Source organism: Corticium candelabrum, chromosome 16, assembly GCF_963422355.1.
Source record: "Corticium candelabrum chromosome 16, ooCorCand1.1, whole genome shotgun sequence".
Lineage (NCBI taxonomy): Eukaryota > Metazoa > Porifera > Homoscleromorpha > Homosclerophorida > Plakinidae > Corticium > Corticium candelabrum.
The window spans coordinates 2,703,163-2,729,361 of record NC_085100.1 but is presented as its reverse complement, the minus strand read 5'-3'; the positions used below and the strand labels follow the sequence as shown (position 1 = coordinate 2,729,361).

Genomic DNA, 26,199 nt, shown 5'->3' with positions numbered 1-26,199 from the left:
CACAATCACGAGCGTTTTTGCTGTCAGAGAACATCCACTCCTCTGATATAGCCTATGGTGACCTTGGCCTGCATCGTTTCTCATTGAAATGAACGCAGCGTGAAAGTGTGTGGTGTGTGTGTGTGTGTGGTGTGTGTGTGTGTGTGTGTGTGTGTGTGTGTGTGTGTGTGTGTGTGTGTGTGTGTGTGTGTGTGTGTGTGTGTGTGTGTGTGTGTGTACATGTGCAAGGCAAAAACCTTGTTGGAGTGCATGCGTTTTTACTCTAGCTAAACCATCAACAGGACTGCCGTCTCTATCAACACCTACACACTAGGTAGGCAGATGTTATCACTATGTGATCCAGTTACTGCGTACAAACAACTTGATTTTCAGTAAAGACTTTGTTTTATAATTGAAAAGGGAAGAATATTTGAAAAATACAACTCCTGAATCAGTCACGGATCATTCTGTATGTTCATAAATTTTTTACACCACATCCCACATTACGTCTCCCGAGGGTCTACATAACTGATTGCCTATTTGCTATACATCCAATGTCCGCATTTTTATTGTCCCATCTGTTCCAGATGAGAACAAACGGCAGTCATGAGTCAAGTACAATTGAGTGACTCCACTCAATGCATCACCACGTAGAAATGAGCTTGAACCACGTCCATGCTCATTTTCAAACACATACTCTTCCTTGAAGCTCTTGAGATGAAAAACTTTAACATCACCATTGGCTGCTCCAGTCACAAAGAAACGCCCAGAGTCATGAATAACGAGACACTCCACAGAATCATTATGAGCACTGAACGACTGCAAGAGACAGCGTTGCCGAACGTCAAACAAACCTGCAAATTAAGAAGACGTCAACTTGACCATGTGAGTCTAACAGAGAAACAGATCGCACAGAGATCGCCTTTGCGTCCTCCTGACAAAAGCAGCTGTGATCCAGGTGCATAGGCTACAACAGATGCTCCACCATCATGACACAGAAAACCTGCATCATAGTTGGATGTTTAAAGCAATTCCCAATGACAAAAACTTAGTTAACCTTTGACAAGTGCTTTGGTTGGAGGCACTAACGTATCCCAAAGACCAACATTTCTGAAAAAAGGACAGAAATGGCATGCTGCAAATCAATCTTGGCACACACTTGTGCCAATTTGTCTAATTTTTGCAAATGTCTGTATGCTCCCTATCACACATGCCACTTGTCTGTCTGTCTGTCTGTCTGTCCGTCTGTCCGTCCGTCTGTCTGTCCATCTGTCTGTCAATACATATATTTCTTACACAAGACATTACACATTCTACAATACGCTAAAAGCCAGCAAGTTCTACGACAACTTGGATCCAAGAGGTCCTAATTACGACTAAGTCAACCAGGTAACAATAAGCTAACAGAGTTATGAATGGCACCAACTGAGTCACCACTATACTGGACTCTGCTCATCTTCTGCAGCAACACTGCTGCATCGCAATTGAGAATTGACTTCTCCATTGATTTTTGAACTCATCTTGTTTGCACTCAGTTGTCCATGTTGCTATTGATGAGAGCTGGTTGAGATATTTTTGGGCCTCTTGCCCCCATCATCGACCAAAGTGCTCCATCACCAGAGAAATGAAATTCCAAGCAGTTCCACAAGGACGTGCCTTTTTGCAAAGTCATATTTTTTCAGCATTTCTCTTCGAGTGTCTCTCTGTTTGTCTGTCTGTCTGTCCGTCTGTCCGTCTGTTTGTATACATGTCAGTCTATCTGTCTGTCTACCTGATTGACAGTACTGTTCTGCTCTGTGTGTTCTATACATGTAACACTGTTAACCATACCTTCCATTTGATGACACACCGGCTGCTGCAAGAAAGCTAGATGAGCTCACAAACAGAAAGTCATTCAATGATCTCTTGTAACAAGCTACAGTCTACAACCACCACAAGTTATCCAAACATTTGCATTGCAGTCTACCTGTCCTGACCTGGTACGCACTGTTTGATGCCATATTCACTCCACACTGAAACAAGTGCAGCTTCCCATCAGCTGCCACGCCATACTACAACACAACACACTCACACACCGACACACACACACACACACACACACACACACACACACACACACACACCAATGCCAACAGATGTTATCATCCTTAATTAAAATTATATGCAGTACTACCTTGTTGCCAAAATGATTGAAATGAACTCGACTGACTTTTGATCCAAGTCCTCTATGAACAGCAAGTACGTCTGGGTGGTTGCATTCCCACATACAAGCTACCCCACTAGAAGATCCAGTGATATCTTCAACAGCACCACAAAGCATTAGCAACTTATATAGTTAGTATCAGATAGCTGCTTAAACATGAAATTACTAATAGTCACTTACAATATGGAAGAGTTGGGTGAGCTTCCATTCGTCTCATTCCTTGGACAGAACGACGATGAAGCTGGAAAGACATTCAGAAAACGGAATACAACATAGTAAAAAGGAATGAATTATTATTATTACTGTAGATGCCATGGTTCCTGTTTGAAAACTGTGTCCAGGACTGGTTGCTCTTTTACCAGCACGAGCAGTGTGAACCACAATGAAACCATCATCATCTCCTGCTCTGTAAGAATATGAAATTGTTACAATTATAAAAGAACAAGCATGATTGCAAAATGCACATAGTGACACATGCACACACTCATGCACATGCACATGCATGCATGCGCGCATGTAAGTGCACACGCAATATCATCATGTACATCGTTGTGTGTGTATGCATGTACCGTGTGTGTGTGTGTGTGTGTGTGTGTGTGTGTGTGTGTGTGTGTGTGTGTGTGTGTGGTGTGTGTGGTGTGTGTGGTGTGTGTGGTGTGTGTGTGTGTGTGTGTGTGTGTGTGTGTGTGTGTGTGTGTGTGTGTGTGTGTGTGTGTGTGTGTGTGTGTGTGTGTGTGTGTGTGTGTGTGTGTGTGTGTGTGTGTGTGTGTAAACATGATAATTTATCAGTCACTCTTCTCTGCAGCATAACTGAATTCATCTTACATGTTCACATTACTGCCTTTGACAACCCGTACAGGATTAGGTTGGTGTCCTCCCTCTTCCAACCAAGCCAGAGGATCCAATGCCAACATCATACTCACATCAACCTCAGTGATCTCTTTCTGACTTGCCAGTATCAAACAGTTCGGGTTTGTCTGTAAGTAAAACACAATGTACAACATCCAACCACAATCATCTACCAATAAGTAATCAAACACACGCACCTTATTCAAGCAGAAGCAGTTCACTGTATCTGTCTCTTGATGTATGACTTTCGCTTGCAATGGCATCTCTTCCTCTTCAGCAACCAGGTCAATAGCACTTTTCTTCACACACAAATAACGCACACAATAAGAAAGACTGAGAGAGATACATGAGACCTAACCTCTGGTGGAAATATGTAATGTACAAAGACTTCATGTAAGTGATCCAGTCTAACTAGATATTGCCATAGTTGACTGGCAGCCAAGGCTGCTTGAGACTGTGATCTAACAATCCATGGCAAATGATCTACATTGTGCAAGCAGGAATAGCATATTACCTAAACGGTGAGTTTGACGGTTCAAGTAAAGACTTGTGTTTGAGCAGTGGAGGTTGTTCTGCTGACCGAAATTTAGGGTTGATGTCAATTAAATCACTAGGTGGATCTCCTAATTTGTTGAGCTTGGAAGTACATTGAGAATCCCAGTTCTCTACAGCACGAAATGCAGAGTGAAGAAGGGGAGATGTTCCGGCTAGATCTGCAAGTCACAGAAAAGGTTATAACTATAATGTAAACTATGTGAAATAGCACATTCCATAGTTGAAACTAATTGAATAATGTGCAAATAGAAAGAAAGACAATAAACAAAAGCAAGCAAGCAAAACATACTCATGTACACGTGATACAGTAGGCAGGGAGGCAACAAAAACATACATACAGACATACATGATGATGATGACGATGGAATGAGTAGTCGATACGACTAAGCTCAGTGATGACTTTGCCTTTGTCTCCATAAACCAATTTGTGCTGAGCAAGAGCGACCACATATATCATAGATGTAATTGCCACTCATTGATGACAGACACTACAGTTTTTTGCTTTCCCTATTTTGTTGTAATGCTTGCACGCATTTGTCTTCAAATTCTTGGTCAGAAACACATGCACACACACACACACACACACACACACACACACACACACACCAATGACTGAGACACAGAGAGTCAGATAAACAAGCAGGTGGATACAGTACACCTACGTAGCCACACAAGCCATGCACTCAGCAGACAGACAGTAACAGGTTGGCATGCTCACATAAGAGTACAAATAGTCATGTACAAAACTTGTTGAAATGGCAAAATCTCATGAGAAAAACTTGGCTCCTGCCTCACATGCTTTCATTCACATAAATACCTAAACCTGCTGCATACCTGCTATGTCTATTCCACATACTGGCACAAAAGTCTTGAGATGCCTCACCACTGTGCGAACAATACTCAAACGCATTAAACACCAAGCAAAACTTTCTGGGTCATCATGGATCTTTGGTGTGCCAGTTTTGTTATCTGTCTCATCTTCATCATCTTCATCATCTTCATCATCTTCATCATCTGAATCATTGGCATTATGTTTGTGAAATAAATTCAAGTCAAGAGTCAAATTCCCCTTGCTTAGCTTTTGGCGACTCTAATGATAAACATCGTATAATAAGTATCATCCTTGCAAATATAAATAAAGCCAACATCCTCTCACTCATCAGTTTGTGGTGTGTGTGTGTGTGTGTGTGTGTGTGTGTGTGTGTGTGTGTGTGTGTGTGTGTGTGTGTGTGTGTGTGTGTGTGCCCATCTAAACATCTGTCTGTCTATCTGTATTTTATTACACATCGCACATTTCCTTACAAGAGAAGCACACATTAGTTCTACAAAACATACACAGATGTGAAGTTCTTTACAAGTCCTCTCACTCTAATCTTGCACAAAGGGTGAACGATACACAGCTTGTCCGTCAGTTTGCTAATCACCGACCCACCCACCTATCTGTCCATCTGTGTGTCCCTCAGTTCATTCCACCCACCCGTCTATCAGCTTGTCCAGCAGACTGCCTGCGTAAACATCTTCTCAACTGCACAATACGAAACAACTTACCGGTGTAAGAAAATACTCTATGAGTGTAATTTGTGGTGATACAAACACCTCCTTTATGTCCATTTCTGGTGTCATCCTGCCACGACTCATAGATCTCCACTTGCCAAAAGGTGAGCCTCCACCAGTAGACCTCTCTGTTGATGACTCAAAACTACCATGGCTTGCAACAGGGTGAGACATTTTAGCACCGCCTCCAAACGTCCTGCCCCACATAAGAGCAGCAGGAGAGTTTAGTAGTAACAGCAATAGATCTTCAGCTTTATGTTCTGCTGCTGCTGCAGCCAACAAAGCAAGATATATAGCAACTGTTGCTTCACCAAGCAAAACAGAGAATGAGATTGAGAGAGGTTTCTCAGCCGATTCCAAAGCAGATGGCCATTCTTTCACACCTGGCCAGTTTGAAGGTATAGAGGTAGGTCGAGCAGGTAACTGAATGGCAGCCAGATCTCCTTCACTCACATGGGCACTTCTCTTTCGCCTTCCTCTAGTTGGACTGTTATCTGATTGAGCCCCTGTTGTTTGAGTACTTGCTAAATCACTGTTTGCTTCCTCTATCAGTTGTCGCACATACGAACGATGAGTTGGAGATCTAATTCGAAGATCGTTATTGTCTGCCTGATGCCAAGCTCTCCTAGCTGATGTACACTGCAGGACACACACTGACAACATTGAGGTGAGATTCTTCATCACATCAAGTTGCTGCAAAGGCAGGGTTGAAGATGGCAACTCATTACACATGGTAACATGCTGAATAAGATCATCAGTAATTGTCTTAACTATATGAAATGGACTGATATGCAACGGCAAGAGATTAAAAGCAGAAAGACTAAGAGGTGGCATTTCTGAGATTTGTTGACGAGGAAGTTTCGTATGTGATTGCAAAGCCACGACATCTTGCAGAAGAATAATGCTCTCCATCTCAAGAGACAACAAGCCACTGCCAGCAGCTCCATGGAGACTGCAGTAATGTGCGAGTAGGTAAAGCATGTGAACTAGTAACTGCATATTCTTAAAGCGATTAAAATCGGATTTTTCTTTGACCGCTTCACCTTCTCCAGTCAATCTGCAGTAATCTTGTAATATATTGAGCTCAGTCATCAGGGTATTGCTGAACAGAATACGCAGTGCAGAACCAGATCTGGCATCACACATAATCCCTTTTGACCTATGATATTCTATGTCTGAGATTTCAGCATCGCGTAGAGCCTGTATGGGCAAGCTCCGAAACTGATCAATCATCAGTGCAATACAGCAATGGAATTTCATTTGCACAGCAACTGCCAAAGCAACAGGACTACATGCATATGCACCACACTTCTTGTTGCCATCTTTATGCTGATTGCTCAATCCCACTCTGTTTAAGCCAATCTCAGTTTCATCAGCATCCAAACGAGATTGAACTTCTTGACTCAATTCAAATGAATCCATCTCTTCCAACTCCCTTGCTAATGGCTGACTCCAGTCAAAGGCAACGCTCTTCTGTGGAGAACCAACCTCAGATACTGGCCGACTCCAATCAAATGCATCACTTCTGTCTTCAGATGCCACAAAAGGAACGGTTTTATTAGATGTGAGACCATTGGGCTCATCAGATAGAGCCTCATCAAGATGTAGGTTTGTATCCACTTGGCTATCACATTGTTGAGGAGTTTCTAGCTCAACTTCATCTTCTACAACAGCTGGTAAATGACTTAAAAAGTCAAAAGCCAACATTGGGCAACCAGCAGTTAAAAGGTTGTATGAAGCACTAAAGAGAAGATGCCTTTCGGCATCAACAGAATCATCTCTTCCAACACCAGACTGCTGCTGACCCTGACTTCTCACTTCTGGCAAATTCAAAGAAACATTTTTCAACTGTGTGTTTCTATCAGATGCTACTTCAATGAGAAGTCCACTAGAAATATTGAGAGACATTTTGTCGGCATGTTCACGGTGTAACAGGAAAGGATGCTTCTTCAAATAATGATAAAAGTTGTACACAGCAGGAGACAACGAATCATTCATCATGTCATGTCCCGGCTGTTTGTACCTCTCAACAAGCGTATCCAATGCAGCGGAATACTCTTTCAGCATCCAAAGAGCCATGCTCCTTAGGAAGACATCATCAGAAGCTTTTTCTGGTTGAGCTGTCGGTTTGAGATCAGATACACGACCAAGAACATATTTGTTCAAGATATGTTTAACCATTGGGCCACGATCTGTATCACCTTCATGCATTCTGGAAATAACAAGCGCTAGCTGGATATCATTTAGCTGATGAATGCACACTTCTACTGCATCAAAGAGTGAGCCACTGAGTAGAAAAAAAGCAGCTGCTTGTTCAAAGCGCTGTTTGCTTAACAAAGCAAATGCATTTTTCAGAGCTGCCCGATGCCACCTGTCCTCACTGAAATCATGACCAAAGAATTGAGTCATCCGTGTATCCCTCACAGTCCTATCAAGCAACAAACCGAGTCATACAATCAACACGAGCAAATGCAGCAGACAAACAACAAACACACAACAAACAGGAAAGCAAACAAACTATACAACAACAGACAAACAAACCAAGATTCATAATGACTGACACACCTAAAAAGTCCTGCCAACAACGTCTTTTTCTTCATTGCAAGATAGAACAAAGCAGCATCAAGAGGTTGCTGAGCTTTCTGAAACTGGGCTTTTGCTAACTACAAAAAACCTCACTATCAAATCACAAATCCAAGACACCAATTTACAACATACTTTTTCAACACATCTTCTCAACCGATCATCACTTCGCACCCACCAGCCAATTCCGACAGCCCTCAGATCAGCCCAAGACAAATTCAACCTTTGAAGAGCAGGAACCATACTCAACAGTTCTTCTTCAGACTCTGAGTGGAAAGCCCACGCAAAGTCGGATGATGCAAGACCTTGCTTTGCTGCCTTGCTCCTCATTGTTGGAGGAAGAGACTTGAGCAAACACTGATAGAAGTGTAGAGACAGCAGGCAGCGCAGTCCACAGTCATCAACACTGCTTGTGTCTTTACCAGATGCCTGCGCGTAGCCTGCACCTGCAGCTGATGATAAAAGAGGCAATGGATTACTCGATTCACCCTTAAAACTGCCCTGAGTTGACGCAACTGTTTCAGCTACAGCAAGAAGTCGAATTTGATCAACATTAGAGAGACCAGGAAGTTGAAATCGTGTCAGCTGATTGGCGAGCCACTTTGAATGTTGGGGTGAGAAATGTCCAGGTTTTATAGGGTCAATATCATCTTGTTCTTCTTCACCTTCACACATGCCATCGATAAACTCATCAGTCAGTGAAGGTCGTGAAAAAAGACTCTCATATTGACCATCTCCAATAAATCTTCCATCTGAGGTTGTTGTACTGGAATTGTTATTGGTTGTGTTTACTTCTTGAGTCTGAAAGTTTGTATGATCGCTAAGTACGAGATCAGTAAGCGAGAGTGGGGTAATAGATTCAATACATTCATATGTTTGAGCTTTCTCTCCAGGACAAACTGTAAGACTAAGTACTTTTCCCAATGATCCAAGCCGTGGACGAGGCAAATTGGTGCCACTTAACTTGCGTTGTCTACTTTCATCTCCAAGAGTTCTCTCTCTCAGACATACAACAAGATTTCCTAAGATAGCTCGTACTCGTTGCAACTTGCCCGCACTCAACAACTGCAGAAGTTGGTCGGGATGATACTGAATGAGCATGGGAGTCATAGCAGCTGCCTGCTCAAACATACTTCCATCGTATGCCATAGAATGAGTGTCCTTCTGTCTTGGTACCTTGGATAAAACAGAAAGTACAGATATGGTATTAGACTTAGCCTCTTTTGTCCACTGAGACAAAACTTGCAGCTCTGACTGTGAAGCAAGAATGAGAGTGCCAGTGCCCGTCCAGGCCAATCCAAGAGATGAGCTATGCACATTGTCACTATCCAGTTCAATAAACCTCAAACAATCCCAACTCTCTGAGTGAAATCTGGTTTCTGCACTGTTTTCTGATGAACGTTTGTTGTCTCTGAAACATTCAGCTAGCAGCATGATGCCACGCTGAGTGGCCACAGCTAAGACAAAACTTCCATCCTCAACGGACACCCAATCCAAAGCAAGCCGAGGTTTCTTCTCAGTTAAACTTCCTTTGATCTTGTCAACAGTAATCAAATCAGCTAACATCCATGATGCACCTCCGGTACTGCGACATTGCCAAATTGATACAACAACGTCGGAGCAGTCAGATTTTGTACAACGATGGCCACAAGCCAAAAGAGCACAACAAGGGCTACTTACTGCAACAGCTTCACAACTGACAGTTCCATTCACATTGATGCTTGCATTTGATTTGATGCCACTCAACTTGTCTGGCCACTCCTTCCACTCAAAATATCGATCTTTGCTGTCGTCCCTTCTACTACACAGCTGACATGTCCAAGACATGACTTGACCATCAGAGAAAAGAGTAGTGATAAGGTAGAGAGCAGGCTTAGAAACAAGTTCATAGAAAAATGCCTGCTTCTTGTTTGCTATCGTTGTAACGTGCTCCAAGGTCACCCCACTGGGAAGGTTCAATTCCTGAGCACCCAAGTACACAGACTCAACATTAGGAATTGGAATGGTGCCGTCAGAAGAACTTTGTGTAGCAGCGGGTTGAGCAGCAGACTCTCCGGTTGACTCCTGCTTGTCAGACTTCTCTTCAGGCTTAGCATATGGACTCACTTGAACGTACCACATGTGAAACCGAATAAGTCGGTCGCCGAGATGTGCTTGTGAGCGCTGCAATGCACTGCTAATAGCAACAATGTAGAACTCCTGAGATCCAATAACGGATTTTGTAAGAATACTGTTTTTCATTCTTGCTTGATTTTGTAGTGCACGATGCACATTCGGTGAAAAACTGCTACTACAAAAGACATGAAGAAATACAATGGATGAAAATCGAAAGAGGCGACTGCTTGTTTCATCAAGAAGGCCTAGCTTAATAATGCAGCCTGGACGATGACCAGACTGAGTAGAAATAACAGTCGCAACATCAGCTAGACTGACAACTGCAGGCTTCTCTTCATCACCCATATCTAGATCGCTGTCAGTTGATGACATCGACAAACTCGTTGATCGGTAGTGCTTGACTTCTTCCTTCTTTATCCAGTGAGAGTGATATAACAGATTAGCAGCATCTACCAATGCCAAGTGAAAATACAACATCGAACTACCGTCTTCATTTGCCAAGAACAAGCTCCCACACAAACGATTGCTTAGATCGTCACACGAAGGCACAGCAGCAGGTATCCAAGCAATTGATGTAAAAGCACTCAACTGACCAGAACTGACTACCGCCAGCTGATCAAGTGCACTGTGCTGAGCTAAAGAACCGACACTCCTGGTCTCCCATAAAATAAGTTCACTTGTTTTGCTTTGAATGTCTGACAAACTATCAACTAACTGAAATTCTTCACTGCCTGACATGCTAAAACTCAATGACAGGTCTTCTATGTGAGCTGCAGTTAAAACAATTGGCAACGTAGGGTGAACAACTAACTTGGTGGTTCCAAACCGATGCCCAGCAGAGCGACGACGATGAACAACACAACAAATGCGCAATGGATCGTCTCCAAGCTCAACATGCCACAAATTAATTGATCCATCCAAATGCCGAGAAAAGAGAGACAACCATGGGTATGGCGACGAGCAATAAGCTTCCTCCATTGAGCTACGAAAACTAAGTTGCTGAAGAGAGGAAAATGCACTGCTTCGAGCAAGTGACACGTTGGAAGCATGATGACCCAGCTCACGTGTGCTACTCTTTCGAAGAGGTGAGAACTGAGCAACAGGATGACCAACTGAAAAAGCTTCAATGTGTGAGAGAAGAATAAGCTCTGGCGACATGGAATATGCATCTTCCAAAGGAAAACTAAACGGCAACCGAGATGAGAAGCTAACATGGACGAGGCGTAGGGACGGCATAAGATCATCAAGATGATCAAGCTGCCACAGCAACAATGAGCCATCAGTTGGATAAACAGCAAACACCATATCAGATGTCCGACGCCAATCTTTCAGTACATTTCCTATTGATTGTCTAAGCGAAGCTCCTTCTTGTTCCTCACGAATGCTTGCTCGTGTTGATCCATATTTCACATCGCTCTGTTTTAATGCTTGAAGTGCTGCTTCCCTTGCTGGAGATATAGCTCCTTTTCTTTGTGTTGGCACTGTCAATGTCTTCAAAGGAACAGAAGATGGTGCACAACTCACACCACTACCATCACTAACATCTACTTCCAACTGTACAGACTCATAATCAGCTGCAGTTAATGAATCAAATGATGATCTAGACACACTTGCATTGCCAGTCAGTCTGTCTTCAAAATAGCTGCTAAGATTTCTCTCAATCACAGCATTGTACATCCAAGTTTTGTTGTTGAGCCAGTGAATAGTAAGGGGAACATCTTGACCACGACTCACATCAGGTAATAGAGGAATGTCATTATCAGGATCAATAATCGCTGCAATGTGAAATTTGAAATCGGCACCGATAGCAAAGCTGCTGTCTACATCAATAGATTGGTGGGTGTGCTGGGGGTCAAGATTAGGTGTTTGAGCCCAGATGCGGCAAATATTGTCCTCACACGAAGTTAGCAGAACGTTGGGCAGAACACCACTGGAAACAAACAAAGTTAGACAGAGCACAAAATCTCGATACCACAGGATGTTCAGTGTCCATGCAGAAGAAGCCAACAAAAGGCAAACACAACTACATAATACCCTGGCAATAGATGACTCTTCTCCCTCCAGGACAAGTTGATGACAGGCATAGGATGTGCAAGGTACACAAAATCATATGCAATTGGCATGTCTTTCGAGTTGCCACTTAATTCTAAATACAAGATTTTTACCACAACCAGCAATAATGGTAACCAAGTCAACCATACCCCAAGTCTTTTTGTACCACACTTTCAGTAGTTTATCATTCTGCAGCATAGAAACAGTCATATAAACCTTACGAAACTGAGAAATACAATAAATATATTCAGTTTACTTCTCCCAAAGAGGCAAACAAGAGACTGTCAGGAGAAAATCGAATGTACAGAATGGGAGACATCACACTGACAGAAATCAGTCTATTGGCTGATTGCAATGTAAGACTACCAAACTGCCAACCTTGTCTTCCAGACTTCATCCCAACACAGAGGAGCTTCTTCTCTCCCAGTTATTCCTTGGATAGACACTGTGATGACGTCATCATTTGAGGTATCCACAGATGATACCCATAGACTAATGCCTCGACAACTTCCAATAAGAAGGCTATCACCTGTTTCGAACCAAAACAAACACAAACTCTTGAATTCATTACAAATATAAGAATCACTGAAAACATAAGACGGCTATTTACACGGTAACGTTTAGTGTTACTGCTATGCACCAAAACAATAACCAATCAATGTTTAATAGAAGACATAACACAACTGCTTTACTCAAACCTCATGCAACAATAAGCACCTTGTGTGTGTGTGTGTGTGTGTGTGTGTGTGTGTGTGTGTGTGTGTGTGTGTGTGTGTGTGTGTGTGTGTGTGTGTGACGCATGTGCACCATACATCCAATACTCAACTTTGCAATTAAATTGTCAGTGACACTAACAACTAAACATTAACATTACCTTTATAGTTAAAACACAAACTTGAGACTACATCTTTGGGTTCCAAAACTGCTTGGATCGCCCACTTCAATCCATTGCTCTAATACACAATACACAGCAGTTCACTAATACACACAGCTAACATTCGTTACCATCATCTATACCCTTTCTATAATTGTCTCATATGGAGAAAGAAGATACACTTTACTAGACCAAGACGCTGCAATCTAAAATTCATAAAAACTTTATAAAACACAAACCAATAAAACGAATAACTTTACGTGTAGGTTAAGTGATTTTGTGTGTTAGTTATGTCATTTGCCTACATGTGTGTGTGTGTGTGTGTGTGTGTGTGTGTGTGTGTGTGTGTGTGTGTGTGTGTGTGTGTGTGTGTGTGTGTGTGTGTGTGTGTTTTATGTTGCCCAGCTTTGGTGTGATAAAAATAAATAATTATTATTATAAGAACTAATTGATATAAAATTAATACTGTCATTATTCGAACAAATCACGTGTATTGTTGCGTAGCCTTCGCTACATTCTGCATTTAATATTTACTAATACATCGGCAAATACATGTATGTATCAAATTCAAACATACCAAGCCAGTCACGTGACTTCCAGTAACACAGTCTACAAGGGAAGTGTACTGAGAGACGTCTGTCGTGTGAATAGTCTGCACTTTCTGCAAGAGGCGATCCAAAACAACGACTCTGCATCCCGACGCGTAAACCTAACACCCAACACAATCACTGACGTCGACAAATGGTTTCTTTTCTTGCGATTTCTTCTTACAATGTAATCTTCCTCTTCGAATGACACTGTAGAAAAGCAGCAAGTGCCACGATTGACGGCTCCAGTGAGTACTTGGTGACAGCGCATCTTGATGTGCAAGTCACGAGGTCGTGCGACATACGGGAAACCCGGCAGGTGGTAGGGTAGGGTATACATTGTATGGATTTGTGGAATGATGAGCACGTCAAAGGATTGGCTGATCTGCCCGTTGAGGCGTCAAGTAAACGAAAGAACTGTAAACGATGCAAGTAGGTCGATGCGACTGGTAATAAATTAATTAGCGAATTAGTTTCGAATCGAAATTAATTGTGTTGTTCAGGAGGCCGGAGTCGGTTTGTTTGTGCGAATTTTTGCCGGAGAGACCACTAGATATTCGCATGACTGTCTGCATATTGCAGCATCCCAACGAGGTACTGCATAGTTTCGACTTGAGTTTGCAGTTGAGATAGAATGCATATGAGCCTTTTTGTTTTATGATCGTCTGCTCTTTGCTGCTGTTGTTGTCATTTATTACTGATATTTTGATTTGTTGTTTGAAAAAATTGAAAGATTTGACCTTGCATTATTTGCACCTGCAGATGTGTAGAAAGTCTGGTCTGGCCTAGCGCGCGCTAATGGAGAGTGATGTAAGGCACATTGTTAGGTAGGCGTAGAATTGAGTACTGCCATGAGTAAAAATATATTAATTATTTAATCAGTTATACTCTTAAAACTGAAATTATTTCCGTTGAGCATCTGGCAAAAGTGCATTTTTCTAAAACTGGTTTGGCCATGACCAGACTGACATTACACCCATGATTTGTAGTTTAAGGAATATAAATTTAATATCAATTTCTATTTTTCTGTAAAATGACTTCTAAAGTCTGCACATTGTGTACTTGCCACGTCTGCTTTATCTGTACCATTAGGGGGCATGGGGAGGCACTGATGTCTCCAGTTTTGGAGAGTGTGTCTACTAGATTTTTTATAGAATCACTGAAGTGTCATGATGGTGTTTGAATGTGGTGTGTGTGTGTGTGTGTGTGTGTGTGTGTGTGTGTGTGTGTGTGTGTGTGTGTGTGTGTGTGTGTGTGTGTGTGTGTGTGTGTGTGTGTGTGTGTGTGTGTGTGTGTGTGTGTGTGTGTGTGTGTGTGTGTGTGTGTGTGTGTGTGTGTGTGTGTGTGTGTGTGTGTGTGTGTGTGTGTGTGTGTGTGTGTGTGTGTGTGTGTGTGTGTGTGTGTGTGTGTGTGTGTGTGTGTGTGTGTGTGTGTGTGTGTGTGTGTGTGTGTGTGTGTGTGTGTGTGTGTGTGTGTGTGTGTGTGTGTGTGTGTGTGTGTGTGTGTGTGTGTGTGTGTGTGTGTGTGTGTGTGTGTGTGTGTGTGTGTGTGTGTGTGTGTGTGTGTGTGTGTGTGTGTGTGTGTGTGTGTGTGTGTGTGTGTGTGTGTGTGTGTGTGTGTGTGTGTGTGTGTGTGTGTGTGTGTGTGTGTGTGTGTGTGTGTGTGTGTGTGTGTGTGTGTGTGTGTGTGTGTGTGTGTGTGTGTGTGTGTGTGTGTGTGTGTGTGTGTGTGTGTGTGTGTGTGTGTGTGTGTGTGTGTGTGTGTGTGTGTGTGTGTGTGTGTGTGTGTGTGTGTGTGTGTGTGTGTGTGTGTGTGTGTGTGTGTGTGTGTGTGTGTGTGTGTGTGTGTGTGTGTGTGTGTGTGTGTGTGTGTGTGTGTGTGTGTGTGTGTGTGTGTGTGTGTGTGTGTGTGTGTGTGTGTGTGTGTGTGTGTGTGTGTGTGTGTGTGTGTGTGTGTGTGTGTGTGTGTGTGTGTGTGTGTGTGTGTGTGTGTGTGTGTGTGTGTGTGTGTGTGTGTGTGTGTGTGTGTGTGTGTGTGTGTGTGTGTGTGTGTGTGTGTGTGTGTGATTAGTGCATTCAGAATTTGGAAACTGGTTGCTAGATCGTGTCCTCCAGGGTTGGTGTCCATGCTACGTGCCTGTTTCGTAATGTTGTCTTAATTTCTAAAGGAGTCACGAAGTCTCACTACAGTTCCTCTGCTCAGTGCGTCCTTACCACGTGACAAGTGTATTATCCACAGAGGAAAACGGTTTCCTCCCTCAAAGTCAGTGACATAGTTGACATTAATCAGCCAACTTGTTACTCACATTTATTGTTATCAAGGTATCCACACTTGGATGCAATATTAGAGAAACCAGAGAGAGCCATACTATTGTATCCTGGTAGAGAAGGTATAGAGTCGACCGCTTTTGAACTACCGTGTATCTCAGTGTTACTACTCTTACTCTAGCTGTAGATCTTAGTCAGTTGGTTGTTGACGATGAGTACAGACGGACAATCGACACACTGGTTGTGCTGGATGGAACATGGAGACAAGCGAGCAGCATTTTCAACACAAATCCGAGACTCCATGTTTTACAGTTGGTAAATAATTAATTCATATTATTATTTTATGAAAGCATTGACTTTGAAAACTACTTCAACGAACAGGTGAAACTTTCAGTTTCAACCACTAGTACGTATGTCATTCGAACACAACCAAGTGACAACTGCTGGTCAACAGTAGAGTCTGTGGCTTTAGCTTTGTCAATTCTAGAATCAAATTCTGACATTCACAAAGTACGATCCCAACTACGATTATTTCTTTCTGATTTGTTTGATTTATATAAATTTATTTAGACCTTTGAATTGCCACTCAAAGCGTTGTGTGACTTTCAGCTGAAGCATGGGGCGGTAGTTCATCAGAGCAAAGAGGCCACAAGGAAGGAGCAGGAAAGACAACTCAAACAGAGGTGTGAACATCAAATTGATGTTAGAATAGGTGGAACGTCTGCAACAATTACTGAATTAAGTTTAGATACATGAACGTGCATAGGAGGCATTTTATATCATGACACGGTTTTGGAATAGATTGCAGAGAAGTTAGCTGTTTTTGATTAAAATGTTTTGAGCTGGTAGGATTCAGGGTCGTGTGTGTGTGTGTGTGTGTGTGTGTGTGTGTGTGTGTGTGTGTGTGTGTGTGTGTGTGTGTGTGTGTTTGTGTGTCTTTATATGTGTCATGTGTCTTTGAGATTGGTTCACATGACTTTGGGAGTTTAATCTTTATTTGAAATAGAAGCCAAATGTATGGTGCTATGCTAAACATGTCAACTAAATATCTTGATTATCAACTCCAAATTAAAACAAACAAACAGATTATTTATATATTAATAATATATTAATATTATGTACTAATATTATGCAAGAAAAATGTCAGTTTAGGGATAACTTTGTAAATATCTGTAACATATAGTATAATTTCCTTACAGATGCAATCACTATTAGTGCTTCAATAAACAGCATTCATCAATGCATATTGTAACCCCAGAATCAGTCATGCCACTAATCTAAAAAATTTAGTCCATGAATACAGCTACAATACCAACCTGCTTTGAAACAATGCAGCTGTACTGTAGCTTTAGCATGTGAACAGTCAACTGAGTCTACAGTGCAAAAAATATTTTTAGTAATGCGTCAGCAGGGCCGTAGCAAGCATTCCAGCAGATGCCGGACAATTTATCTGAAAGTTGATTTTCGCTAATCGACAATTGGAGCAAACTTCCGAAATAGGGGATGGCTGGTGAAATATATTATAACCCCAGATATTTTATACGTATCTTTAGACTCGTTTTGCCTTTGATGTTATCGAATTCTCTCGTTTTCGAGACGAGAAGCCTGGAACGTTGAGGGCAATGAGACTGGCACTTGACCTACAACATCCGGGATGTTGTCTAGTAGATATCTGACACCACATCAAAGCATGCCCATGCATGATCAATGAAGACGTTAACTGTGGAGCAATCCAATAACTAGATATTTAAATAATTTTCATACGTCTCATTAATAAATTCTTAATTAATTAATTAATTAATTAATTTAATATTAACTAATGTATATAAATAATTGATTTGCCAGACCATTTTTCGAAGCTTCCTACGGCCCATCTCAGTGGTCAGTGTTACCATGACGCTATGATATTTTCTTGTTTGCACATGGACTCAACCAAGTACATGTATCATTAATATACACCTGTAGTTATAAAATTCTCACAAGCCACTAAACCTAATTTGAAATCTGGTCACCAAATTAGGCTAAACAATCATGACCTACTTAGACCAACGAAACATGACCACTAATGATAGTTTTGACTTCTGTCATGGACTAGTAATAAATGTATTGTCTGATTGAACAAGTGTTTCCTTAACTTCACCTCTTAGACAGCTGAAGTCAGACCGATAGACAGTCAGAGCGAGACCAAGTTGTGCCAAGTAATATGTTGCCATCACCCAGTGAGTCCGATCAGGAATCTCCACGACGATAATATGTATTACTATGATCAAATCAGATAGGACAAACGACAGAGCTCCGATGAGACCGGTAGTTCCCAAAACATCACACACATAGGATACGTTTGCTATGTGTGCACAGAATGCAGCCACTCTCCAACACATGCCGAACAGGATGAACAAATAAATGTAAGTCCCAATGTCTAGGTGACTAGTCTTTGCACGAGCTTTCATAATAGCGTAAAAAACAAAAGCAGACCAGGCAGTGAGACTAACACAAAGCATATCCCATCTCCATGGATCAAACCCGAATGCCATCATAGAGACTATCTGAGCTATTGCAAACAGCACGGTTCCGAGGACTGCTGTCCACATCGCTGGCTTGATAAAAATACCGTCTGCACAAGTAGATAATATCAATGACCACAAGATTCCTCGTTGAAATTGTAAGTCAACGTGAGATTGATGAGAGTAGACAAGAAGACAGAGAGAGATGATAGGTAAACATTTGAAGACGACAGAACGAAAGTTTGCTGCCTGGTGTTCGACCCAGTAGAAGAGGTAGAAGGAAGATGAGACGACGAAAAGTAGGAGAGAGATGACAGCCGAAATGTCAGTCATAGCACTACTAGGAGTGTAGGAAGTGATCCCGTGGGCGGGCTATTTAGCGCGCGCGTGCCGCTCCCTCGATCCGGGGAATGACGGGGCGGAGTGAGACTGGTTGAGTCTAGACTGGTGCTAGGTTTTGTTTCATTCTATTATCTATAAGGAAATCCTACGAAAGAGCGTGCAGGCGCGCGCACACAGTGACACACACACACACACACACACACACACACACACACACACACACACACACACACACACACACACACACACACAGCGGTAAAATGCTCACACATTATCTATACTAGCACATTGATTCTGCCGACTCCCACAAATATTATCATGTGACTATACTGTACGGTCATTAACGTAACGCGCGTTAAGACTGACCCGTACGCGATCACACGGCTTCACCATTAATTAATCACGATCACGATGTCTTTAGATATTAATCCGATGTTTAATTAATGTTAACTAATGCTATCACACGGTTGTACATATTCTATTGTCACTAGCGACCGCTTTGTGTCAGAGCCCAAGTGCACCACATCTCGCCACGATGAGACTCTCCCAACTACACTTGCTGTTTCTAGTCTCTATCCTATTGCACTGTTTCAGCGAAGAAGCAACGACGGAAAGGAAGCGGAGACCGCGACCAGTAACCGACACCCCGAAAAACGTCACTCAGCCAAAGTTGGAGTCAGTCATCAAGACTAAAAGCAACACGTCACATACAAACAGCAAACCCGAGCAAGCAGCCGCCTGTGTTGAATCTACCAGAGTCTGCCACAAGGTTTCTCAGCGAATCAACCTCGGAGACGTCGTTCCAGGGTCGAGGCTCGTCATCATTAGCCCCAAGTTTGCTCAAGTCGGTCTATGCGTCGGCTCGTGCTCGTATAGCAAACACGGTAGCTTGGCTTACAAACGCAATCTTCGGAGTTTATTCCTGGCACGAAGAATCGCCTCGGTGTCGCGCCGAAGAGGCGACGTTGGCGGTTGTGTACCGACTCGACTCGGAAGCATTGATGCAGAGATATTCGTCGACGGAATGGTGGTTCCGTACGTTCTCCACAATATGACGGTGGAGGAGTGCGGATGCCTGTTGTAGTATAGTTAGTTTCAACAGAAGCCAAAACGAGTAAGGGAGGATTGCAGCTCTCTAGCTGTGCGTGTGTGTGTTGATGTTTGCCATGCCAGGCATACATATGAGACACTGACCAGTAGCGTCAATCTACGGTAGTTACATAGTAGAGTGCACTCGTCTAGACAAATAAAACTGTTGCAGGTTGTTGAATGCTAAAACTAATGATTATTCAGCCAGAACACTATTGAACATGTGCTCTAGTAACGCAAATGACGTCTAAGTTAATTAATCAAGACGATATGAGACAATACCTGTACTTGGTGTACTTAGCTTTTGCGCTTAAATTTACAGAAACGAACCCTGGCAAACGCGGTTTTGCTGGAGCCTCCAAACTATTTAATATACTTAACCCTTTATGGTTGCACAAGTAATCATTAGTGCTGCGCTCCGTTCATTCTCTGCGGTAAGAGAAATCGATTGACATAGTCACTAAAGCCCATGACTCAAGCAAATTGACTAGACCTAAACGTCAGATGGACGACTACGGCTAGCAGCTCGAATTCGACTCTATCTTATCAATTGGTACATGCTATCACACATCGACGTGTCGTTGCATGCAAGGCTACTCGTATGTCACCGATTTTTCATAGTTTCAAGTGCTAAAGCTTAATCGATGGCTCTTTACACCATATCAGCATATCTATAGTTATTATCTTTTCCACAACTTGCACCTTTGTTTGGAGAACACGCCGCGACTAGTCGTAACCGTCTAGTGTCATTACCGATGACAATGTAGCTAAATAAATAGAAACTAATAACGACAATAGAAACTAATAATGACAACATTGATGAGGTTGTCACGTGATAAACGTCTATTTAGTCGCCTAATGCCTGTACTACAGTAGTAGTCTTCAATGCGTGCAGTCAATCGGTGACAGCGGTGGTGCAACAAACATGCGCGCGCAATCTAGATGACCGGACGTCCAAGTCTATAGATCAGCTAGACACGAACATTTTTCGGTTCCAAACTGTTCAGGTAACCTCCAATGTGAAACAGCAACTCTGATGACATAATGCTCACGTTCAATTATTAATTAACTACACACATCGTTTCCTAGAGATGCAGTTTAACCTCCAAGCCAACCGACTGCAACGCTACATGTATGTCAACAGCCAAATCGATTGCAATTAGAGTATTAGTTGCTATTAAAGTATTAGTTGCTCTAGCATTAGCACTCTCCAGCAGCTATTACTACAGTGTACATGACTTTATTGGTATTAGCTACAATACTTGGTTCTAAACAGACTTCGGATGCGTACAGAATGACCTAGACCGCGGTACCTCATCAATGAACGTCACCAACACACTGTACATGCAGCTACCGGGTCGACGAGCCTCAATAGCTACGAGAACGTCAACAGTGACACGCATGTACAGCTTTATAGAAATTATACACAGCGAACACAACAGAAACTACAATCGCCAACTGCTCTAAGACTATCTATACATCTCGTCTATACCCTATACTCTAGTACGCAGGACACGGAGTACCCGGATACGCAACAGTGTCAAACTGCGGTTCGGAATAGTGGTTGTTAAATGGAGGTGGCTTGAGGTCGTTGACGCGTGACATCCCGTCGTATCCAGCATACCCACCGTTGACGGTGCCGGTCACAATCACAGTCGCCACCGGCATATTTCTCACCATGGTGGTACCGACTCTTCGAAGATACACATGCCGACGCCAAGCACCCACTCCAGCAGCGATTGCAATTATAACGATAATAGCGAATACGATTGCAAACCTGTTCAAAACACGACGGTCTCTTCACGCGCTCTGGATGAACGGCTCTCAACGAGCGAATGAAAGCTCACCAAGCCCACCATGTCAATGCAGAGTCACAGCTGCAACAGCCGGTGATGCTCTCACAACAACATTCAAGACAGCTGGAAAGAAATCGAGGTCGATGACTTGTCGACTAGTATTTTATCTAGATTTCTAAATGCGCGCTGTCAGTCTGGAATGGACGAATACCTTTTCCCCTACGTTCTGTCAATACACGTGTTATCTGTGTATGAAAAAGAGAGCTAGACTTACTAGTGTCCACCGCAGTTTGATGATGCATCCTGAAAAGAGAATTTGAGCGACTAGGAGGCGTTCACGTAAAGGGAATCGAGGAACCAGCTTACCGCGTTTGTGAGAAATATGATTATGACGACAGAAAAGAGACCGATGGACCACATTGCCGCATGCGTAGCCTTCTTCTTGCTCGTTGCAGAGCAACTTCTCAGTGTAGATGTAGTCTCGTCCGGGACGCAGAGTCGATCCCAATATCACGTGACAATTTAATCATTCATTGATTCCAAACCATGTATTACAAAAACGTGACTGCATAGGGTAAGTACTTACCTCAACTCTGTACACAGTCTTTCCTCAATTTTCCCGAGACTAATGTGTTGGTGCTGCAGCAAGAAAGGTTTCTAGTGTAGCACAAATGTTGAGAACCATAGAAAGATTGACATTAACATTCAAGTCTTACACAAGAGCTCATACAAGTTAATCAGTTTAATATTTTGCAAAATACTGTAACTGTACATGTACTCATATATGTGTGTGTGTGTGTGTGTGTGTGTGTGTGTGTGTGTGTGTGTGTGTGTGTGTGTGTGTGTGTGTGTGTGTGTGTGTGTGTGTGTGTGTGTGTGTGTGTGTGTGTTATGGCCCTTTGACCTTGGAGCTGCCCACACAGTTTGTCAAAAACAGTGATAGCAGAGCCCTCGGTAACACCTGTGAATTCAATACACGCGCTCCAGCACACACACTCACAGACAGACAGACAGATAGACAGACACACACACACACACACACACACACACACACACACACACACACACACACACACACACACACACCCACACACACACACACACACACAGACAGACACAGACACAGACACAGACACAGACACAGACACAGACACAGACACAGACACACACACACACACACACACACACACACACACACACACACACACACACACACACACTGACTACGAGCTTTGAACGTGAATCAGTACTTAGGCCACGCCCGCATTAACTGATCATGAACGCCGCCATTTCGAAGCGTCGCCTCGCGCGACGGTGCCTAGTTTCTACTACACATTATTGTTATTATTTTTCCGCTTATTCTGTCTACTCTACCATCGTACAAACCAGAAAGGTCACAAGATGCCAGCCGAGAGGCCACAGCCCCACGGTTGCCACTCGCACGCAGCGCATGGCATTCAAACTACAAACTACACACACACACACACACACACACCCACACGCACGCACGCACACCCACACGCACGCACGCACACCCACACGCACGCACACACACACACACACACACACACACACACACACACACACACACACACACACCACGTATACAGGTACACCACTACCGTATATACAACTAAATTAGCACATCAACGTCTTAACCACACTTCCTTACCGACGCGTTCCCAACTAACACAAATACGACGGTTTTATCTTCGTGTCATTCCGGTAACCACGCCCATGCAAAACCGGTGACGCACCGGCAATCGAATTCAGAGCTGAAACTAGCATGTCCAATAAATAGTCTACACGTAATGCTAATAGAAAAATGGTGGAAGACAATTACCGGTAACGCACTCAAACACTCGAGAGGGCGTCACTTCCTAGATATCCATTATCTCCGTTAGACTTTGCCTCCGTTGCGCCGCCGACGCGGGCTCGCCAAGTCTGCATTTCAGCGTGTATTCTTGTGCTCTTTCTCTCTCTCTGCTTCCTCTGTGTTGACAGTGAAACGAATGTGCACGTGGGTGTGATAAACGCGCGAGCCGAACGACAGAACGTGCATGCTGTACCGGTATTGTCATTGTGTAAGTACGCGGTCACAAGGTCACGGGTGAAACTGTGCAGCTAAAGGCGTGCGGCACGACTCTTCAGTAAAGTTGACAACTTGACAGTCCACAAGGTCATAACTGAAGCTCCCTCCGAATAACTTTTTTTAGTAGTTAATTAGTGTTTATATTTACACAGTAAGTACGTGGTGAAATGCTCATTCATATCTATACATTGCATATACCACGATATGCTATTTCAGATTGTTGATCGGCGGGTGATTGTGTCGCATGTCTCTACACTGCGAATCTGACGACTGCTGCGATGCTCGAATTGCCCATCTCAAACATCAGTTTGAGAGCGCTCGCGCGATGCTCCGTCAGATGGAGCGTCTTCCCGAATTGTCGACTCTGCTCGGAGCGTCAGAGCGGGCAAAATCGTCGAAGTGCGGGAACACGAGACTATTGGGAGGTGAAAATGGTGCTGAAAAGAAGGAGTCAAAGACAAACCAAACTGACAAAACCACGAGAACGACAAGCTGTGAAGTCGAGAAGACATCAACTTCATCACTTAACTTCCCACCGACCTCGTCTGTCACTGTGAGAGACAGCAGAGCTGCGAAAGCAAACAGCGGTGGCGAATCAGACAACGGACACGTGACGCAAACAAAATGTCCGACCCTATCTCATTCGACAAGAGAAAACGATTCGCCGTCTCGCGTCCGTTATTCGAAGAAGTCGAAACTAAATCTCGTGACGAAATCAAAGCAAGAAAAGGAAATTGATTTTACTATGTCGGTGTCAAAGAAAGTGAAGACGGAGAGGTTAACGGACGTCGTAATGGCGAAAACGCAAACAGTGGAAGGGAAGAAAGTCCACAAGCCATACAAACAAATGGAAGCCACAGTTGTAGACAGTTACGACAAAAAGGTCTGGACAAATAAGGAAGCAGCAAAGGGTCCACCCAGGTCGACAATGTCAGGCCTGACGACCCATTGGTTATCACAGTTTCCTGCACATGATGGAAGGCTCGTCTACAATCAACTGTTAGGTGCCCGTCTTCCAGTCGACTTTGCTAGAGTGTGTCCTGCTGTGCAGACTTCCCAATTAGTCTACGGTCCCACACTGGTTGGTAGAGACGGGTTACCCTACAGATACGTATGGACGACGCCATCTTGGATGACTCACTATCCTGATTATGCAATGACACTTGACAACACCAACTTTCGTTTCCGTCATCCCATACACAATCACGGTCACTTGACAGGTGGTTTTCCTAGCAACATATCAACAGACATGTTACAAAGGCAGCCCAATCTCAAAACTGAGTAAGTGCAACATCCTGGCTTCTTTCTGGAGGTGGCACTCCATTATATCAAGACGAAGTCAGTTAATATTAATTATAAATTCTCGTTTAGAATGACATTCAATCAGATTGAATACAATCTTAGATTTGCTTCTTATAGTAACGAAGAAACTGTACCATAATATTACAGACGTTTCTACTTTCTAATCCCACAAGCCACAATACAACAGTGGACTATCTAATCTACTAGCCTCACCTCAGACACAGTGTGGATTGCAGTGTGGATTTTTATTGCAGTCAGACAGTTGTGCTGCAATCAGACTGCAATCCACACTGAGTCTGGGGTAAAGCTACTGTCTACTGTGCCATTCTGACTCTACTTCCAATTAGATTTAATCATTTACACAATAACTGGTTTATCACGTGATTCTTTCTACACTTGTATGCTGCTTATTGCCAAGAACGACAGTTCTTAATTAAAACCACAAGTCAGAGTTCTAGCCAGAAAATTGTGACAGTAGGCAAGTTATAGTACTGACCACACCCACTGATAACCATTGCATGTACCATCATGTAATAATAATAACAATAATAAGAACAATAATAAATATTAATTTGTACTATTTTCTGTTGATTAAATATATTATATTTTCAAACTGAAACAGTGATAACACTCCATGGCAATAGTCCTAAAATGAGTAAATGAGATCATATACCCAACCGCTTAGCCTTGAACTTCCAGACCAGAGAGCACGCGAACTACTGTCCACTGGATTTACGAAATTAGCTTTCTACCACATGAGAAGAAATATCTGAAATGGGACACTGTCTGTGTATTGATGTATACTTAACACCATTTACGTTAGTACAATTAACAATAAAGATTTACAGAGCACTCCAGGAGACTGACCTCTCTATACTTGGCCAGGTCAATGTGAAATGGAGAGTACATTCCATTGTCCCCAGGCATCTTTTATGCAATATTTAGTTTTTGCTAAGTAACAGCAGAGCATGATACACACACTCCTTTGTGTACAGTCTTCTTGTACTTGGAAAGAAAATTAATACTCACACTACACATTGCTGCACACAACCATAGTTTGAGCTTTACAGCCGGCATAGCCAGCTCTCTGGCTAGAATAATCATAGTTTAAGCCCTCCATCCGGCATTTTGCCGGTTGTGACTAGAACTCAGATGTCACACAAAAATTCAAACTATTGATCTTTTAACTTCCACTCACATTGACTAAACAGAGTCTGAACCAGGTAAACCAGGTTTTAGAGTACATGTATCTAAGAAGAAACGTGTATTCAAAACCAACTGGAAATTTGAGTCTAATGGATTATGCATCGCTCAACCCAGAAGGAAAGCTTTATTGAGGTCATTGGGTTACGAAGCTGTAACACTTTAGAATTCATTGTTTGGAGAACTATGAAACAGTAACTCCTAATTGATTTTTCAAATATAAACTACGGTACTTAAAGTCTTATATCCGTAA

The 26,199-nt window shown here is 42.8% G+C and overlaps 6 protein-coding genes across 7 annotated transcripts; 3 read left to right on the top strand and 3 right to left on the bottom strand.

Annotated features, from left to right (window-relative positions):
* Positions 1-260: 260 nt before the first annotated feature.
* On the bottom strand, positions 261-13,622 carry LOC134192504 (dmX-like protein 2). The gene is made up of 24 exons (XM_062661241.1): positions 13,536-13,622; positions 13,342-13,473; positions 12,908-12,970; positions 12,765-12,843; positions 12,269-12,419; positions 12,147-12,213; positions 12,040-12,079; positions 11,873-11,984; positions 7,859-11,768; positions 7,706-7,803; positions 5,135-7,568; positions 4,421-4,676; positions 3,546-3,744; positions 3,390-3,492; positions 3,229-3,330; positions 3,008-3,159; positions 2,486-2,588; positions 2,363-2,423; positions 2,153-2,277; positions 1,956-2,030; positions 1,810-1,901; positions 1,037-1,089; positions 893-982; positions 261-833 (listed from the first exon to the last, which is right to left on the bottom strand). Exons 1-24 carry the CDS (start codon positions 13,620-13,622, stop codon positions 523-525), a joined length of 8,895 nt encoding a protein of 2,964 aa, XP_062517225.1. The 3' UTR covers positions 261-522.
* A 43-nt stretch (positions 13,623-13,665) lies between these two features.
* LOC134192324 (tRNA-uridine aminocarboxypropyltransferase 2-like) lies at positions 13,666-16,459 on the top strand. Of its 2 annotated transcripts, none has more exons than XM_062661050.1 (7): positions 13,666-13,783; positions 13,855-13,945; positions 15,519-15,613; positions 15,673-15,740; positions 15,800-15,933; positions 16,000-16,128; positions 16,189-16,459. In XM_062661050.1, exons 1-7 carry the CDS (start codon positions 13,695-13,697, stop codon positions 16,372-16,374), a joined length of 792 nt encoding a protein of 263 aa, XP_062517034.1. In that variant the 5' UTR covers positions 13,666-13,694; the 3' UTR covers positions 16,375-16,459. The 2 variants fall into 2 exon arrangements, with proteins under 2 accessions (XP_062517034.1, XP_062517035.1); XM_062661051.1 differs by having other exon boundaries at positions 13,674-13,800.
* Positions 16,460-17,519: 1,060 nt separating this feature from the next.
* On the bottom strand, positions 17,520-18,461 carry LOC134192325 (lysoplasmalogenase TMEM86A-like). Its single transcript, XM_062661052.1, has one exon. It carries the CDS (start codon positions 18,453-18,455, stop codon positions 17,703-17,705), a length of 753 nt encoding a protein of 250 aa, XP_062517036.1. The 5' UTR covers positions 18,456-18,461; the 3' UTR covers positions 17,520-17,702.
* Positions 18,462-18,932: 471 nt separating this feature from the next.
* On the top strand, positions 18,933-19,832 carry LOC134192315 (uncharacterized). Its single transcript, XM_062661036.1, has one exon. The coding sequence runs from the start codon at positions 19,000-19,002 to the stop codon at positions 19,546-19,548; it is 549 nt and encodes a 182-aa protein (XP_062517020.1). The 5' UTR covers positions 18,933-18,999; the 3' UTR covers positions 19,549-19,832.
* Positions 19,833-20,937: 1,105 nt separating this feature from the next.
* On the bottom strand, positions 20,938-22,025 carry LOC134192130 (uncharacterized). The gene is made up of 4 exons (XM_062660822.1): positions 21,716-22,025; positions 21,624-21,652; positions 21,401-21,472; positions 20,938-21,330 (listed from the first exon to the last, which is right to left on the bottom strand). Exons 1-4 carry the CDS (start codon positions 21,767-21,769, stop codon positions 21,054-21,056), a joined length of 432 nt encoding a protein of 143 aa, XP_062516806.1. The 5' UTR covers positions 21,770-22,025; the 3' UTR covers positions 20,938-21,053.
* A 1,144-nt stretch (positions 22,026-23,169) lies between these two features.
* On the top strand, positions 23,170-24,885 carry LOC134192129 (uncharacterized). Its single transcript, XM_062660821.1, has one exon. It carries the CDS (start codon positions 23,686-23,688, stop codon positions 24,724-24,726), a length of 1,041 nt encoding a protein of 346 aa, XP_062516805.1. The 5' UTR covers positions 23,170-23,685; the 3' UTR covers positions 24,727-24,885.
* The last annotated feature ends 1,314 nt before the right edge of the window (positions 24,886-26,199 follow it).